Source organism: Engraulis encrasicolus, chromosome 1 (genome assembly GCF_034702125.1).
Source record: "Engraulis encrasicolus isolate BLACKSEA-1 chromosome 1, IST_EnEncr_1.0, whole genome shotgun sequence".
In the NCBI taxonomy this organism is placed as follows: domain Eukaryota; kingdom Metazoa; phylum Chordata; class Actinopteri; order Clupeiformes; family Engraulidae; genus Engraulis; species Engraulis encrasicolus.
Genome location: NC_085857.1, coordinates 15,630,914 through 15,648,413, shown reverse-complemented (window position 1 = coordinate 15,648,413; position 17,500 = coordinate 15,630,914). Strand labels below are relative to the sequence as shown.

Here is a 17,500-nt window from a genome sequence, read left to right as displayed (position 1 = left end):
ATACAATTGGAAGGGTGCACACTAGGTTTTGAGAAATGGCCAGTGTTTCTGCAATGCTACATGTTGCCACATAGCTGGGGAGGTATGGGAATGCTCCAGCCTTGGCCCTTCTCTTGCGTAAGCAATGATTATAACACACACTGAGATATACAGACACAGTCGGTACATTCCAGCTGTTCAACACACAGGGCAGATAACAGAAACATGCACCATTCGGATTCCTCTCCAGTACTGCTATCTTTGTGTAGGGGGGAGAAGAAAGAAACAATCCATTAAACAATGCCCCTACGCCACACACACAGACACACACACAGACACACACACAGACACACACACACACACGCATGCACGTACTACACACACAGACACACACACAGACACACACACAGACACACACACACACACGCATGCACGTACTACACATGCAGAAACACACACCACACACACACACACACACGTACACACACACACACACACACACACACACACACACACACACACACACACACACACACACACACACACACACACACACACACACACACACACACACACACACAGCACCAGTGCTTAAACCTGGTTCAAATCACTGCCATTTGTTGCTAATTTGTACAGTCTACTATCTAACATATGGCAAACCCTGGACGTAAGCCAGGGAAACCCCTTACCCAGGGCAGTCACCAGACATTTTCAAATGCCGAGGTGAAATACTGATTGCGGTACTATATACTGTACATTTAGAATGCTTCAAACACTTCAGTCAAAGGACAAATGGGGGTGGCGTATACAGACTGAATTTATCATTGTTGATCATATGTCAGTTTTCATCAATAGATACATTTTACATTACTGAGAAAAATGCATGACCTCTGTGTCCTCAATGATAGTTACGGCCATGCCCTTACCTACTCATCATGGGGCCATAGTCTACTTTGGGACTCTGAAACCTCTTACAAAAAACATGAAATTAGTTGCACAATATGAAGCATTTGGAAGCTGGACCTTTTATGTCACGTACATAGCTACCAGACCATCCATTTTCCTTACAAATTAGCCAAACTAGGAAGTTTGAAGCAAGGCCAAAGCACACAAATCAGTTAATAGATGCAAATACGGCAATCCCATAGGGTCACGCCACGTAATCGGTTATGTCAGAGGTTCCCAACCCTTTCCAACTTGCGGCTCACTTGAAATTCTTACAAATTTTCAGGGCACACCTCTGACCCAATAAAAATTACAATTTAAATAAATAGTCAACAGCAACATACACCCAAATTTTAGTTTGATTTTTAGAAAATGATTTCAAGGCCCACTTGGAGCACCCTCAGGGCCCACCAGTGGGCCCCGGCCCACAGTTTGAAAATCACTGGGTTATGTTTTCCTTACAAATGAAGCAAATTTGAAGCAAAGCCAAATGAAACTAATCAGCTAGAAATGTCTTTCCGCAGATGCAAATACATCAACCTATAGTATGTAGGGGCTCGCAGCCACAGTCTAATTACGTACGTTTTCCCAACATATCAAGCGCAAAATCTGAACCAAATCCAAATGAATCAAATCAGTCATTGCATGCAAATATATCAATCAGGGGTCCTTATCTCAAAAGCGTCTTTGCTAACGACGGTAGCAACGTCCTTCGTAAGAGCGACTCAACTCTCTCTTGACAGCGACGCTCACCACTAAATCCAAGGGAACGGTAAGACGGTCTTAAGACGGTCTTAAGACAGTCTTAAGACACATAGCAACGACAAGAATCGAGAAACGGACGCCTGGTTAGGTCATAGCATCGCACCACATCACCAGACGCAAGTAATCACTGTGATCGGATGTTGTGGGTGGGTGGGTGGGGAACAGACATTTTGGGGGAGAAAGACATGAGCAATGTAGCCCCGAGCACAGATGGTGTCCGAGAGAGTGTGGGAACTTATAGGTTGTGTGTGTGTGTGTGTGTGTGTGTGTGTGTGTGTGTGTGTGTGTGTGTGTGTGTGTGTGTGTGTGTGTGTGTGTGTGTGTGTGTGTGTGTGTGTGTGTGTGTGTGTGTGCGTGCGAATGTGTGTGTGTGTGTGTGTGTGTGTGTGTGTGTGTGTGTGTGCGTGCGTGCGTGGGGGGGGGGACGGGGTCTTGGGAGCATTCCATAAGGCTAACTAATTGCATACAGGCCAACAGCACTCAAGAGAGAGGGAGAGTGTGTGTGTGTGTGTGTGTGTGTGTGTGTCCGTGCGTGCGTGCGTGCGCGCATGTGAGTGAGAGACAGAGTATGTGAGAGTGTGTGAATGTGTCTCTGTGTGTCTGCATTGCACTGCTATCCGTGGTGGACATTCCCTCTGGACAACACATTTTGAAGTGAACATATCATAACCAATCCCAACGTCCTGGGGGCCCAGTTATGGGCCCCCCCTATTCCAGAATTTCCAGGGCCCGGTTGTCCCCCCCTGTCGGCGGGCCTGTGTGTGTGTGTGTGTGTGTGTGTGTGTGTGTGTGTGCGTGTGTGTGTGTGTCACCATATGAGAGTGTAGTTTGGTTACCCCATGAGAGTGTAGTTTGGTGATGTGTGTTTGGAGCGTGAGAGGATCTGGATGTCACAGACGGCCGTCTTCTGTGTCTGACCATATGTACTGCATACTGCATCTGCACTCCCAGTCATGGGTCACCAAGGGGCTGTGTTAATTAGTTAGCGTGGAGACTGAGGCTCGAAACCCCATGAAACCAGCTGGAGATGTCTTGCATGAGGAAAGGAGAGGCGGACATCGCAACGACTTCCAACGATGCGAAAGTGAAAGTCATCCGTCTGTGTGTGTGTGTGTGTGTGTGTGTGTGTGTGTGTGTGTGTGTGTGTGTGTGTGTGTGTGTGTGTGTGTGTGTGTGTGTGTGTGTGTGTGTGTGTGTGTGTGAGTGTGCGTGCGTGTGCGTGTGCGTGTGCGTGTGCGTGTGCGTGTGCATGCGCATGTGTATGCATGTTACTGTATGCATATGCAGTCAGCCACAGGTTCACATGGGCCTGTTAGTGTTAACATTTTAGCATTAGTGTGCTCCTTTCCACAGCCAGGTCCTCAGTGGCCCATGACACCACAGATCCAGCTGGGGAGAGCAGGAGCAGATCTACAGTACATAGCAGGATCCAAAAGACAGAGCCCGGAGGACAACCCAGGGCTGAGTTTCTCAAAAGAGAAGTTGTTAGCCTGTTAGCAACTTCGGTAGTTGTCAATGGGAAAATGCATTGAAAACAACAAAGTAGCTAATGTAGGAAGCAACTTTGGTTTCGAGAAATTCACCCCAGCACATAAAGGAAAGTAGAAGCAGAGACGTTCTGAAGGGACTAAGAAAATCTTTGGTAGAAGTCCTAATGCCGTGGGTGGGTCAGGCACTTGACCCCACAAATGGGCTTGCCTTGCAACCCCATGTGGACCCAGGTTCGAGTCCGGTCTGGCATTTCCCAGGCCTACCCCTATCCCTCTTCTCCGTTTTTTCCTGACATACAGTAATCTCTACTTTCCAATCCTCAATAAGGGCATATATGTAGTATATCTCTGAAAAAGTCCGAAGCCCAGAGAGATCATTGAGCTCCTAAAGCTAGGTGCATAACGTTTTTCACATTAAAATCACGACAAGGGAGCTTTTGCGGTGTGCGAATATTTTTTCTCCTTTTCTCCTTGTACGTTTTTTGATATTCTGCACCCGCAGCTAGTTGTTACTTTGGGATGTGCGCGCACCTTACACTTTTTGACACCAGCTTGGACTTTCACTTTTTCTGAAGCTAGGATGCTTCCAGGGCTCTAAATTAACACACGCCAACCCGCCAAACACGGGTGAAAATTAATTTTGGCTAGTAGAAAAAAATACCTACCCGCCAATTTGGCCAGTAGCGCCCGAGTACAGTAAATTATGAACGGTAAACCGCTGCTATGACGAACGTGCGCACGTTAACTATGCAGAGCCCTTAAGGCGAGATTTCCTACATTACCCATGGACACTAGCGTCACGACGTAGCCTCCCACCGTGCGCTTTCCAGTGCAGCAAGCGGCAACTCCATGCTGTTGCGCCAGGACTGAAAACATTTCAGACGACCAGCCTTCTGTCAGCTACGCTCACACTATTCTGACAGGCAGCTCTCCTCCTATGCTCTCGTCGATTTCGCTACAACCTTTTTTAACGTCACTACTGCTATTATTACTAGGCTGAACCTTGCTGTAACAGGCTGCCTTTTTGAAGCAGCGAGGCCCTGACCGTTTCAATAACATGACTAACGCAGATTATGCCTATGTTTTGTGCGAGTGATGAGAATGTGGCGGGGGTTAGAGCAAAGTTCTGTGTGTTGGTGAATGCTAGTAGTAATTGTAACCGTAATAATAGTGACGTTAAAAAAGGAGTGGTTGTGGAACGAAATAGCGACAAGGGCAGAGGAGGAGAGCTGACTGTCAGAGTAGTGTGACCGTAGCTGTCAGTTCAGTTGTCTTCTGAAATGTTCCGAGTCCTGGCGCAACTAAGTTGGAAAGCCCACGCCATCGGAAAGAAAACAAATAACAAAAAAGCAACCAACGACGAACCTGTGGAAGTAACAAAGGAATCGAAGATTCCCGTGATACTATTTACTTTTAGTTAAACTAGGCTTCTTGTCATTTTGTTGCGCATGGTAGATAAGAGAAGAGCTCCTCCTCTCTCCTCTCCTTTTCCTCTCATCACTTCTCCTTCCTTGGGGTGTGCGTATGTGAGGTTTTGGAGAGTTTGGCTGTGTGCTTGGTTACTGTATGTTAAAGGTCTGTTATGTGAGTGGCTTGTGTGATGTGATTCAGCTGTTTTCAGAGGAATTGAACAAAAACTAATCAAATTGATTAGGCCTAAGTAATGAAAGTTAAAAATAAAGCAGAAGTTAAAAAATAATGAAAAAATATACAGCCTATAATAGGCCTATAGTATGCAGGCCTATATATAGTGTATATAGTGTAATTGTTGAACAAAATTACCATAATTAAAAAAAAATAACTAGCCTAACACATAGTTTATTTTGGCGAGATTGAAAAAAAATGGCTAGTTGAACTTCTGTTTGGCTGGTAAGAAAAAATGTCCACTAGCCAAATTGGCTGGTGGTGGAAAAAGTTAATTTAGAGCCCTGGATGCTTCTATAGGAAGCAACATGCCTTAGTTCCAAATTCCAAATTCCTCCAGAACCTTCCAAATTCCGCTGAAACTCTGGACCCAAGCATAACAGCACATACAGCTGGAATATCTATGACCTATGGCAATTCTACGGAGGGGTTTCTAAGAGGGAGATGGGGCAGCTAACTGCTGAATATCTTCAGGGGCCCAGTCAGCCATCTCTCTTTTTTATGAACATGGGATGCTCATTCACGTGACGTGGTTGAGGTTGTGACAAGTGAACATTATAATTAGGCCAAATCAAAACGAAATTAAAACCTGTTTTGGTCCCCAAGTCAAGACATTAAGGTATTGATTAATGTCTCAAGCAAAAATCATTGTAATTAATCACTTAAATCATTTTTTAGAGCCTATACACATATAGAGGTTTGGATTGGGGGTGCGCGGCTTGTCTTGGGCACAGGTAACGGGGTGCTTTGAGAAAAAAAAGGTTAAGAATCACTGCTCTACTCTACATTATTGGAGACTGCCAGGTGCTCTCTTTCAAGGAGATTTACTGCAACGGTCGGCCATGCTAGGCCAATTGGGGTTAAGTGGTGTGAAGAAATCATAACTTTGGAGAGCCTAATTACTCTCCTAAGTTAATGCACACATAAATCCAAAACATAATGTTGTAGGGGAAAAGTTTTTTTTTGGCAAAAATCCAAAAATGTCAACTGATTTACTATTTTCACAGTTGTCATTTCTACCCCTATACATCGAACTTAATGAGTTATAATAAAGTAGAGGCGATTTATTACGGAATCATGGCTACTCACCATCTGCTCACATGTATGATGAGCTAAAAGCAACCCATCGAGTGCAACATTTTTCACTGTGGTGTGCTGTGTTGTCAAGATGACTAATCTGAATGACCTTCTCTTTTTAATTCTCATATTATTTTTTTCCAATGCATTATTGCACACTCGGCCAATGCTCTGATTCGGGTGATTTACAGTAACGGTTATTCTAGGTCAATTGGGGTTAAGTGTTGTGGAGTCATATGAACTCACAGCCATCATTCCTTTTTGAGAAGCATAATTATTGTGTGCACACACCATAGACATGGTTGAAACAAAACAATAATGATAAATGAGCTCCACTGAGCCACCTACAGTAAATGGCCATTATACAGCATGTCCTGATAGTGCCTCCAAACATGACTGTAAAGTCATTGACTTTAGAGTGAACAACAGTAACAGTCATCCAAGGGCAACTGGGGTTAGGTAATAGCCACCCAAAGAAGTGTAAACTTGCAGTCACTGTTTCTTTCTCCAGTTGGGAATGCATACAATAATTACAGACCACCCATATATCCATGACTTATTGTATTCATAAAACAAATCATGATGTTAAAAGCACTTCACTTAAACTGTGTAAGTACACTAGGTCTATACGTACATAAAATGTCCCAATGTGGAATAGACGGTATAAAAAAAGGCTGCTGCTTAGTACACATAGCCATAAAACAAATCATAATGACGAATGCAATCCACTTAAAAAAAAAATTCTGCCTGCTTGTTTTTGCTGGCCTGTGTCTTTGTTTAGGCTGAATCTTCCAATGTCCTTAGATGAGAACTCACAGTAGGGCCTACGCATATATTGGAACACTGCCATTGACAGAGTGAAGTGAGTTCAGTTCACTCCACGAATGGTTTTCAACGGCACTGTTCAAGAGCACTGCAAAAGTGTGTGTGTTTTATTATGTGTGAGCATTCCTATATGAGAATGTATATGGGAACAATGCCTGTTGACAGAGTCAAACAAGGAAAAATGGCTGACTTTTGTAACGGTTGAAATGCACTGCCACTTTTAAGACACACTGCAACATTCAATATGTACTGTGTGTAATATCATTTGACATTATTGCAACAGATGTGTTTTATCATGTTGCTTTTTTCATGAGTTAAGTTCACTCTGTATGGAACAAAGGACAGTCTGTACATAAATCTTTGAGGTCTTCTGGATTAGTTACAGTTGTCAGGAAGAACACACGTTTTTATTCAGTCATGGCATGAGATCTCTGATTGAGATGATAGACGTAGACTGGTTACTAATTCTGTGTGTGTGTGTGTGTGTGTGTGTGTGTGTGTGTGTGTGTGTGTGTGTGTGTGTGTGTGTGTGTGTGTGTGTGTGTGTGTGTGTGTGTGTGGGTGTGTGTGTGTGTCACCTGGTAGGCACTGTGTGTGTGTGTGGTGTGTGTGTGTGTGTGTGTGTGTGTGTGTGTGTGTGTGTGTGTGTGTGTGTGTGTGTGTGTGTGTGTGTGTGTGTGTGTGTGTGTGTCACCTGGTAGGCACTGTGGTTGTGTGACGGTGATGCCATATGTGTGTGTGTGTGTGTGTGTGTGTGTGTGTGCGCGTGCCCGTCTCACCTGGTAGGCACTGTGGTTGTGTGTGTGTGTGTGTGTGTGTGTGTGTGTGTGTGTGTGTGTGTGTGTGTGTGTGTGTGTGTGTGTGTGTGTGTGTGTGTGTGTGTGTGTGTGTGTCTCACCTGGTAGGCACTGTGTGTGTGTGTGTGTGTGTGTGTGTGTGTGTGTGTGTGTGTGTGTGTGTGTGTGTGTGTGTGTGTGTGTGTGTGTGTGTGTGTTTCTCACCTGGTAGGCACTGTGGTTGTGTGACGGTGATGCCGTATGTGTGTGTGTGTGTGTGTGTGTGTGTGTGTGTGTGTGTGTGTGTGTGTGTGTGTGTGTGTGTGTGTGTGTGTGTGTGTGTGTGTGTGTGTGTGTGTCACCTGGTAGGGGATTGTATGTGTGTGTGTGTGTGTGTATGTGTGTGTGTGTGTGTGTGTGTTTCTCACCTGGTAGGCACTATGGTTGTGTGACAGTGATGCCGCATGTGTGTGTGTGTGTGTGTGTGTGTGTGTGTGTGTGTGTGTGTGTGTGTGTGTGTGTGTGTGTGTGTGTGTGTGTATGTGTGTATGTGTGTGTGTGTGTGTGTCTCACCTGGTAGGCACTGTGGTTGTGTGTATGTGTGTGTGTGTGTGTGTGTGTGTGTGTGTGTGTGTGTGTGTGTGTGTGTGTGTGTGTGTGTGTGTGTGTGTGTGTGTGTGTGTGTGTGTGTGTGTGTGTGTGTGTGTGTGTGTGTCACCTGGTAGGCACTGTGGTTGTGTGACGGCGATGCCGTATGTGTCTGTGTGTGTGTGTGTCACCTGGTAGGCACTGTGGTTGTGTGAGGGTGATGCCGTAGGTTCGAGAGCGCCTCAGGGGCATGTAGGCGTCCACTTCCTTCTCTGCCCGGCGGTCCACGGCAACCACGGCTTCCCTGGAAACACCATAGCAACACAACACGACAAAACTCAACAGTCAGTGACACATTTTAAAACATTCCCCCTCTGAAGGACACATACACACACACACACACACACACACACACACACACACACACACACACACACACACACACACACACACACACACACACACACACACACACACACACAACTTTGCTTAATGGGTTACATATAATATACACACGCACAGAGGTACACACCCGCAAATACACACATGCACGCACGCACTCATACACAATTTACAACGGTTTCTCGCTCTCTGTCTGTCTCTCTCTCTCTCATACACACACACACACAGACACACACACACACACAGCTACCCCTTTGCGTGAGTTACGTTTTTTTGCGCGCATTTGACGTCATTGCCCACATTCCACTTACAGACCACACACCACACACCAGTCGTTGTTACTAGCGGACATAAACACCCAAGGGTTAATTGTGTGTCACTGTTTATCGGGCTGTAAAGCATTACGGCTGGTTTTGACCTGCGGTGTAGACACAGTGCTCTAGACTGAGGTAAATATTAGTCGGGGGTCAGCTATAATGTATGTGAACCGCATTCCAAACTATTGTGGAATGGAATTTCTTCAGGGGATAACCGGTAACCACAACAACAAAAAGGTTGCAGTCATGACAACCAAAAGAGTCGTACAGATAAGACACTCCTAAACATTTAATCATGTCAGTGATCATACACCGATTTGCAAATGTGTCATTTACTGCTGATGAATCATAATATAAGACAAATATACCTAACATATTTTTTGGTAATTCTTTATCGTTCGTATAAAATTAAATACATTTCTATTTTGTAAGCGTACAGTTCATGCACAATAAGGGATTTATTACCAATTTAACCTTAGTAAGGACCTAGTAGGCCTTAGCGTTTGTTTAGTACATGCCTTACAAGTTACTTATGCAGGCATTAACATTGTATGTATTAGTGCTAATAGATGTATCTCTAAAATAAAGTGTTACCCATTGAATACCTCCGGTCAGTGTAGGTGTAGCTGAAAGTCAAAAAGCTACCACTATTTAATAATACTATGGAGAAGCTGAGACTCATGGGAAGAGTAGTTTTCCAACAGTACCTCCTCCAGTCAGTGTAGTAGAGGTTGCTGCCGTAGTGGACTACAGCGAAGGGGTACTGGATTCCCTCCACAATCTTCCTCCTCTGCCGGGTGTATGGGTCAACACACTCCACTTTACGGGTACCTAGGAGAAGAAGAGGAAGAAATAGACACCTGTAATACACCTCCATATATCAACTTATTTAGCCCCTTTGCAGAGCCTATGCTATAACCTTATTGTCACCAAAATTGTAATGACTGTAATCTGTTACTGTTACTAATCTGTTATGTCATTGCAATGTTGATATGATGTAGTTGAGTCAGCCGCCAGCACGCCCATCTGCACAAAGAGGCTACAGCAACAATAATAGATTTATCCATGGAAGAAAGTATTTCCCGTGGAAACTGAGAAAGAACTAAATTTTCGGCTTGATTTATTGTATAGTTTTGATGAAACAACCAATAGAGCAGGATGAATTACCTACTATTTTTTGTCATTTATGTTCTGCCCATTTTTCTCGCCAATGTTACATTTTTTTTTTTTAAGAAAAAAACAAAAACGTGTTTTATTGTATTCTCACCGGCATCGGCCCAGCAGAGCTGCCTGGTCTGGGGGTCGTAGGTGAGTCCGTTGGGCAGGCCCAGGTCCTCCGACACCAGCACGCTGCGGTCCGTACCATCCATGTTGGCCATCTCCAGCTTGGGCCCGTCACGGTTCCAGTCCGACCAGTACAGGCGCCTGGGGCACAAGATAGTGAGAAGAGATGAGTTCATATGGGTCAGCGCATGTACAATATAGTGATAGTTGTAAAATGTGTTGTGAATTGTGTTGTCAATTAAACTAAGGGCTGTAACGCGCTCAACTCAAACAAAGTGAACAACTGGGTGCTCATTCCTCGAGAATATATGAATTAAAGAAAAATCAGGACAGCACTCCAAGTCATTGACGGGCAATAAATCACAAAAACTTGGAGTGCTGTCCTGCTTTTTCTTTAATTCGTGAATTGTGTTGTAAAATGTGTGTTGTGATCGGAGTGAATTAGAATGAGCACATTGTTTGGGTACAATTTGCATCAACATTGACACTGTCTGCTAGTACTGTGGCATGCACTACTGCTATGGGCTGCTTTTCCCAAAAACTATTAAGTAGTGGGTAACACTTTATAATAAGTACCCATTTTTAGGCATTACTTAAGGGTTAGTTAAGCCTTATTTTACCATTAGTTAACCCTTAGTGAATCACGAGTTAATCATTATGTAAGCATTATTTCTCATTTCCTAACTATTATCTACTACCGTTAGTAAATGGTTAGTGTGTGCTGATATAACGGTTCGCTAAGCAAAGTTAAGCCTTAAATAAGCCTTATTTTAACAATAGTTAACCCTTAGTAAATAACGAGTTAGTCGTTATGTATGTGTTATTCCTCATTTCTTAACTATTATCTACTACCATTAGTAAATGGTTAGTGTGTGCTGATGTAACGGTTCGCTATGCAAAGTTAAACCTTAGTTAAGCCTTATTTTTAACATTAATTAACCCTTAGTGAATCACGAGTAAGTCGTTATGTATGTGTTATTTCTCATTTCTTAACCATTAACTAATACCGTTAGTAAATGGTTTGTGTGTGCTGATGTAACTACTCGCTAAACAAAATTAAGCATTAGTTAACCCTTAGTGAATCACGAGTCAGTCATTATGTATTTCTGTGAAATTATTAAGTACTGTTAATTAATCATTCGTCTATGGTGATTTAACCTTCTGATAAGCATTAGTAAACCATCATTAAAATGTCTGATAACCCACCTTTATTTATGAAAAAAACATTATCTCTTTGTTGTCTCCTACCACCTAACCATTAACAAGTACTATTAGGCATGTATGGTAACGGTTTGTAAACTCTTGCTTTAGCATCAGTGAAGTCTTATTTAACCCTTTTGTAATGGTTAGTGTGTGATGACTGGTAGCATGGCAAACAGTAGGCCTAGGCCTAAGTTGAGGCTCATGTGACTGCCCCTCATAGATGTTTCTGGACATTAACAAATGACTTGTTAAGCGTTGCTTATGCATTATCAAGGAATTACGAACCATTACTTAAGTATATCTGGGGAACTGATCTAAAGTGAAAACCTGTTATGGCTTTACAACACATTAACGAATGACTTGATAAGCATTGCTTATGCATTACCAAGAAGTTTCAACGCAATAATAACGCATATCTGGGGAACTTTTTAAGTGAAAACCTATCCATACTTTCCAAAACATTAACAAATGACTTGATAAGCATTGCTTGTGCACTATCAAGGATGTATAACCCATTACTTAAGTATATCTGGGGAACTGATCTTAAGTGAAAACCTTTCCATGCTTTCCGAAACGTTAACAAATGACTTGATAAGCATTGCTTATGCATTACCAGTAAGTCACAACTCATTACTAACGCATATCTGGGGAACTTTTTAAGTGAAAATCTCACCATGCTTTCCAAAACATTAACAAAGGACTTGGTAAGCATTGCTTATGCATTATCAAGGATTTATAACCCATCACTTAGGTATATCTGGGGAACTGTTCTAAAGTGAAAACCTTTCCATGCTTTCCGAAACGTTAACAAATGACTTGATAAGCATTACGTAAGCATTATCAAGAAGTTTCAACGCATTAATAACTCATATCTGGGGAACTTTTTCTGTGAAAATCTTTCCATGCTTTCCAAAACATTAACAAATGACTTGATAAACGTTGCTTATGCATTATCAAGGAGTTACAACTCATTACTTAAGTATATCTGGGGAACTGATATAAAGTGAACACATTTCCATGCTTTCCAAAACGTTAACAAATGACTTGATAAGCATTGCTTATGCATTATCGAGAAGTTTCAACGCATTACTAACGCATATCTGGGGAACTTTTTCAGTGAAAATCTTTCCATGCTATCCAAAACATTAACAAATGACTTCATAAACATTGCTTATGCTTTTATCAAGGATTTAAAACCCATTAGGCCTACTTAAGTAGGCCTATATCTGGGTAACTTCTCTGAAGTGAAAACCTTTCCATGCTTTCCAAAACATTAACAAATGACTCGATAAGCATTGCTTATGCATTATCAAGGAGTTACAACTCATTACTTAAGTATATCTGGGGAACTGATCTAAAGTGAAAACCTTTCCATGGTTTACAAAACGTTAACAAATGATTTGTTAGGCATTCCTTATGCATTAACAAGAAGTTACATCTCACTACTTGCGCATATCTGGGGAACTTTTAAATTGAAAACCTTTCCATGCTTTCCAAAACGTTAACAAATGACTTGTTAAGCATTGCTTACGCATTATCAAGGAGTTACAACTCATTACTTAAGTATATCTGTAGAACTGATCTAAAGTGAAAACCTTTCCATGCTTTACAAAACGTTAACAAATGATTTGTTAGGCATTTCTTATGCATTATCAAGAAGTTACAACTCACTACTTGCGCATATCTGGGGAACTTTTGAAGTGAAAACCTTTCCATGCTTTCCAAAACGTTAACAAATGACTTGTTAAGCATTGCTTATGCATTATCAAGGAGTTACAACTCATTACTTAAGTATATCTGGGGAACTGATCTAAAGTGAAAACATTTCCATGCTTTACAAAACGTTAACAAATGATTTGTTAGGCATTGCTTATGCATTAACAAGAAGTTACAACTCACTACTTGCGCATATCTGGGGAACTTTTAAAGTGAAAACCTTTCCATGCTTTCCAAAACGTTAACAAATGACTTGTTAAGCATTGCTTATGCATTATCAAGGAGTTACAGCTCATTACTTAAGTATATCTGGGGAACTGATCTAAAGTGAAAACCTTTCCATGCTTTACAAAACGTTAACAAATTATTTGTTAGGCATTGCTTATGCATTAACAAGAAGTAACAACTCACTACTTGCGCATATCTGGGGAACTTTTAAAGTGAAAACCTTTCCATGCTTTCTAAAACGTTAACAAATGACTTGTTAAGCATTGCTTATGCATTATCAAGGAGTTACAACTCATTACTTAAGTATATCTGGGGAACTGATCTAAAGTGAAAATCTTTCCACGCTTTACAAATCGTTAACAAATGATTTGTTAGGCATTGCTTATGCATTAACAAGAAGTTACAACTCACTACTTGCGCATATCTGGGGAACTTTTGAAGTGAAAACCTTTCCATGCTTTCCAAAACGTTAACAAATGACTTGATAAGCTTTGCTTATGATGAAATAACACATACATAACGACTTACTCGTGATTCACTAAGGGTTAATTAATGTTAAAAATAAGGCTTAACTAAGGTTTAACTTTGCTCAGCGAACCGTTACATCAGCACACACTAACCATTTACTAATGGTAGTAGATAATAGTTAAGAAATGAGGAATAACACATACATAACGACTAACTCGTTATTTACTAAGGGTTAACTATTGTTAAAATAAGGCTTATTTAAGGCTTAACTTTGCTTAGCGAACCGTTATATCAGCACACACTAACCATTTACTAACGGTAGTAGATAATAGTTAGGAAATGAGAAATAATGCTTACATAATGATTAACTCGTGATTCACTAAGGGTTAACTAATGGTAAAATAAGGCTTAACTAACCCTTAAGTAATGCCTAAAAAGGGGTACTTATTATAAAGTGTTACCAAGTAGTGCTTAAGCCTAAGTAGTACTTAAGTATGAGAGGCCGCCTAGGTAATATATCAGAAAGGTCTCACATCATCACTAAAAGTTTATACATACACTATTTTACCTCACACATGCACTTGGCGCAACCATTTTATTTGCATGTGCGAGAAAAAAATATTGTATGTAGACCTATAAAATGATTGTATGCATAAACTTTTACTGATATGGTATATTGGCAAGGCGGCCCCTCATACCGAAGTACTACTTAGGCTTAAGAACTATTTAAGGGTTTTTGGGAAACGCAGCCATGACTTGTTATGATATACTATACTTAGGCACAAGGGTTACACTTTACTTGACGCTGGTGTCATATGTACGACATAACAATGTCATAATAGTGTCAAAACAGTGTCATGACACAGTCATAGATGATCAATGATGTCAGTGTGAAACGTATTATGGTCATGAAAAGTTGACATAGTTCACAAAGGGCTGTCTTTACCGTAACTTGACAAAGACATAAAATATTCATGATATTGACATAATGCAGGACTGTGTTACACATGCATATGTGCACATGCATGATCGTGTTACGACAATGGTATGACACTGTTATGTCATACATATGACGAAGGTCATCTCTGATGAAGATCTGACTGACCGAAACGTCAGCTTTCACATTAAAACCTTGACCGTAATTATAGCAGTGTTGCGCTTCTTCTACAATTTTCATACATTATGATGCCGGCATAAGACATAATACAGTCTCGTACCCATTGATGGGGTCTGCGACGATGGGTCGGGGGTTGACGAGGTCCTCGTCGAAAAGGACTCTGCGATGGCTGCCGTCGAGCTTGGACACCTCGATACGGTCCATCATAGAGTCCGTCCAGAACATCAGGCGTGACAGGTGGTCAATGGCTATGCCCTCTGGACTACCCAGGTCTGGTAGACAATAGAATAGAATAGAATAGAATAGAATAGAATAGAATAGAATAGAATAGAATACTCAATGATGATAATGAATGATAATGAAAGTTAGTCATTTTTCAATGTCTTTCAATGGTACCGCTTTAGTAAAGAAGGATATAGAGAATATACAGGAAGTAACAATATGTGCAACTGATAAATAACTCAGCTAAGTAACATTACGATAGGTGAACAGACCACTTGCAGTGACATGAAAACACGGCAACATTTTAATGTAACCTGATCTCACCGGTTTTGATGACGGTGGTGGGCTGTCCTCCCTTCAGGGGCACTCGGCTGATGGCAGGCTGGGTGATGTCCGACCAGTACACGATCTTATCCACACAGTCATAGGCCAACGCAATCACCACCTTATCCTGCACAGGAAATATTTCAAAATGGAAGACATGGTTAGGAAAAAGTCAATGTGAGGAGGTAGGAAATATCCGACCATTACACGAAAGGGACTTTTCAAAATGGAGGACAACGTAAGGGAAAATTACACATTATTTTTCACGACTTATTTTTGTAACAATAATGGCTTTGCAAATACCCATTTTTGACTCCAATTTTGCATTTATCACAAAAGCGGGGTCTCCCAGCTTCTCTCACAAACATGAACCATTTCAATGTTCCAAAGTCATCAGTGTTTGGGGGAAAAGTTTTCAAAGTTTCATGTTTTACGAGGGGTTTCCCAAACACTCTTACGTAATGGCAGAAAGGCTCCTATCTAAACCACTCACAGGTCTCTTTTAAAGGGCCCCACGAAGGATAAACTAAGCATTAGCTTCCAAATATGTCCCTCTGTAATTATGGCAAAATGATGACAGACCCCATATTCAAGGCATCTACATGCATTTGTGCATGTGTGCGCGCACACACACACGCGCACACACACACGCACACACACACACACACACTCACATACACACCAGGACTTGACATTACCTTTTCACCCACCGGCCACTGTGGCTAGTGGTTTTCCTGAGTCACTAGCCATTTAGGTATTCCACCAGCCACAGATTGTATATTGTTATATTGTTTTTTTTCTTTATCATGATCTGCAACTAACCTCAGAAGATAAGGTGTTAAAGCAAGATGAGTGTACGGCTTTCTACATGGAAGTATATATCAAGCAAATAGAAACTGACTTACTGAGCTTTTTCTTGAACTCAAATACAAAAAAATGATACAAAAGGGGCAAACAGAATACAGGCTACTATGAGGCGTATGTCATAAGCTGCCAGCCAAATTGGCTAGTGACACTGAACATATTACTAGCCACAGCCCAGTTTTACCAGCATTTGGCTGGTTGCATGTGCCAGTGTCAAGCCCTGATACACACACACACACACACACACACACACACACACACACACACACACACACACACACACACACACACACACACACACACACACACACACACACACACACACACACACACACACACACACACACACCTGCTTTTCCCTCTCTATCAAAGATACAGTAGCTCTCTCACAAGACTCAGAAGACAGCTCTTTCAGCAGCCACTGTCCACTGTAATCAAACCACAGTATCACCCCTTTCTTTTTCATAGAAATACATAGAAAATTACAATGATAATATTGTAAATAACACAAAATTTCATTTCTTCAAACTGCACTTCCAGCTATATAGACATGACTAATGTCTGGTTGCTCGTTTACAGTAGAGTAGAGCATCTTTGTTAGTGGATGCACCCCTGTCCCCAGCCGGTGCAACTCTTACTGTATGGCAGAAACTGATTTGGGGTCAGATTGATGTGGTTCGGGACATTAGTGGATGCGCCCTGACATACACAGACTCTTATGCCATAAACCAATTTGTGGCAATTTTGATGTGGTTCATTACTCTACAGACCAGACATTCCCATTATATGCAGCATACAGTAACAGGCCAACTTGGGACTGGGATGATTAGAAGTCAAAGACAATCATCTGCTGTAGGACTCCCTACAGTGCATCAGTGGTTCCCAAACTGGGGGTCAGAGGGGTCACAGAATTACTGCAGGGGGGTCGCTGAAAGAAGGGAACACTTGCATAAAACCTACTGTATATATGTATACAATTACACATACATGCCTATGATCGATGGCAACATTTAGAAACATTAAGGGACCAAAAATGTTTTGTGTTTGGAATATAATGTGGGAGGGGACGCAGTGGCGTGTCGTTGCCGATGCCAAGGTATGCCAGGCATCCCCTAATTCCTCCAACAACAGCTTTAAGTAAGGGTTAACGTTCGGCGAGAAGGTCGCTACCGTGGAATAGCAGCACGACAGAGAGAATCTTTAGACCCCGACGCGGAGCGGAGGGGTCTTGTTCTCTCTGAAGTGCTGCTATTCCACAAAGCGACC

General features: G+C 41.9%; 1 protein-coding gene across 1 annotated transcript in view; it reads right to left on the bottom strand.

Moving 5' to 3' along the window:
- Positions 1 to 17,500, bottom strand: part of LOC134448251 (nidogen-1-like) — a 115,381-nt gene that overhangs the window by 2,289 nt on the left and 95,592 nt on the right. Inside the window, exons 17-21 of the mRNA XM_063197951.1 lie at positions 15,371 to 15,497; positions 14,925 to 15,096; positions 10,076 to 10,233; positions 9,516 to 9,639; positions 8,281 to 8,393 (exon numbers count right to left, since the gene is read on the bottom strand). Coding sequence (XP_063054021.1) covers positions 8,281 to 8,393; positions 9,516 to 9,639; positions 10,076 to 10,233; positions 14,925 to 15,096; positions 15,371 to 15,497 — 694 coding nt within the window. The remainder of the gene's footprint in view (positions 1 to 8,280; positions 8,394 to 9,515; positions 9,640 to 10,075; positions 10,234 to 14,924; positions 15,097 to 15,370; positions 15,498 to 17,500) is intronic.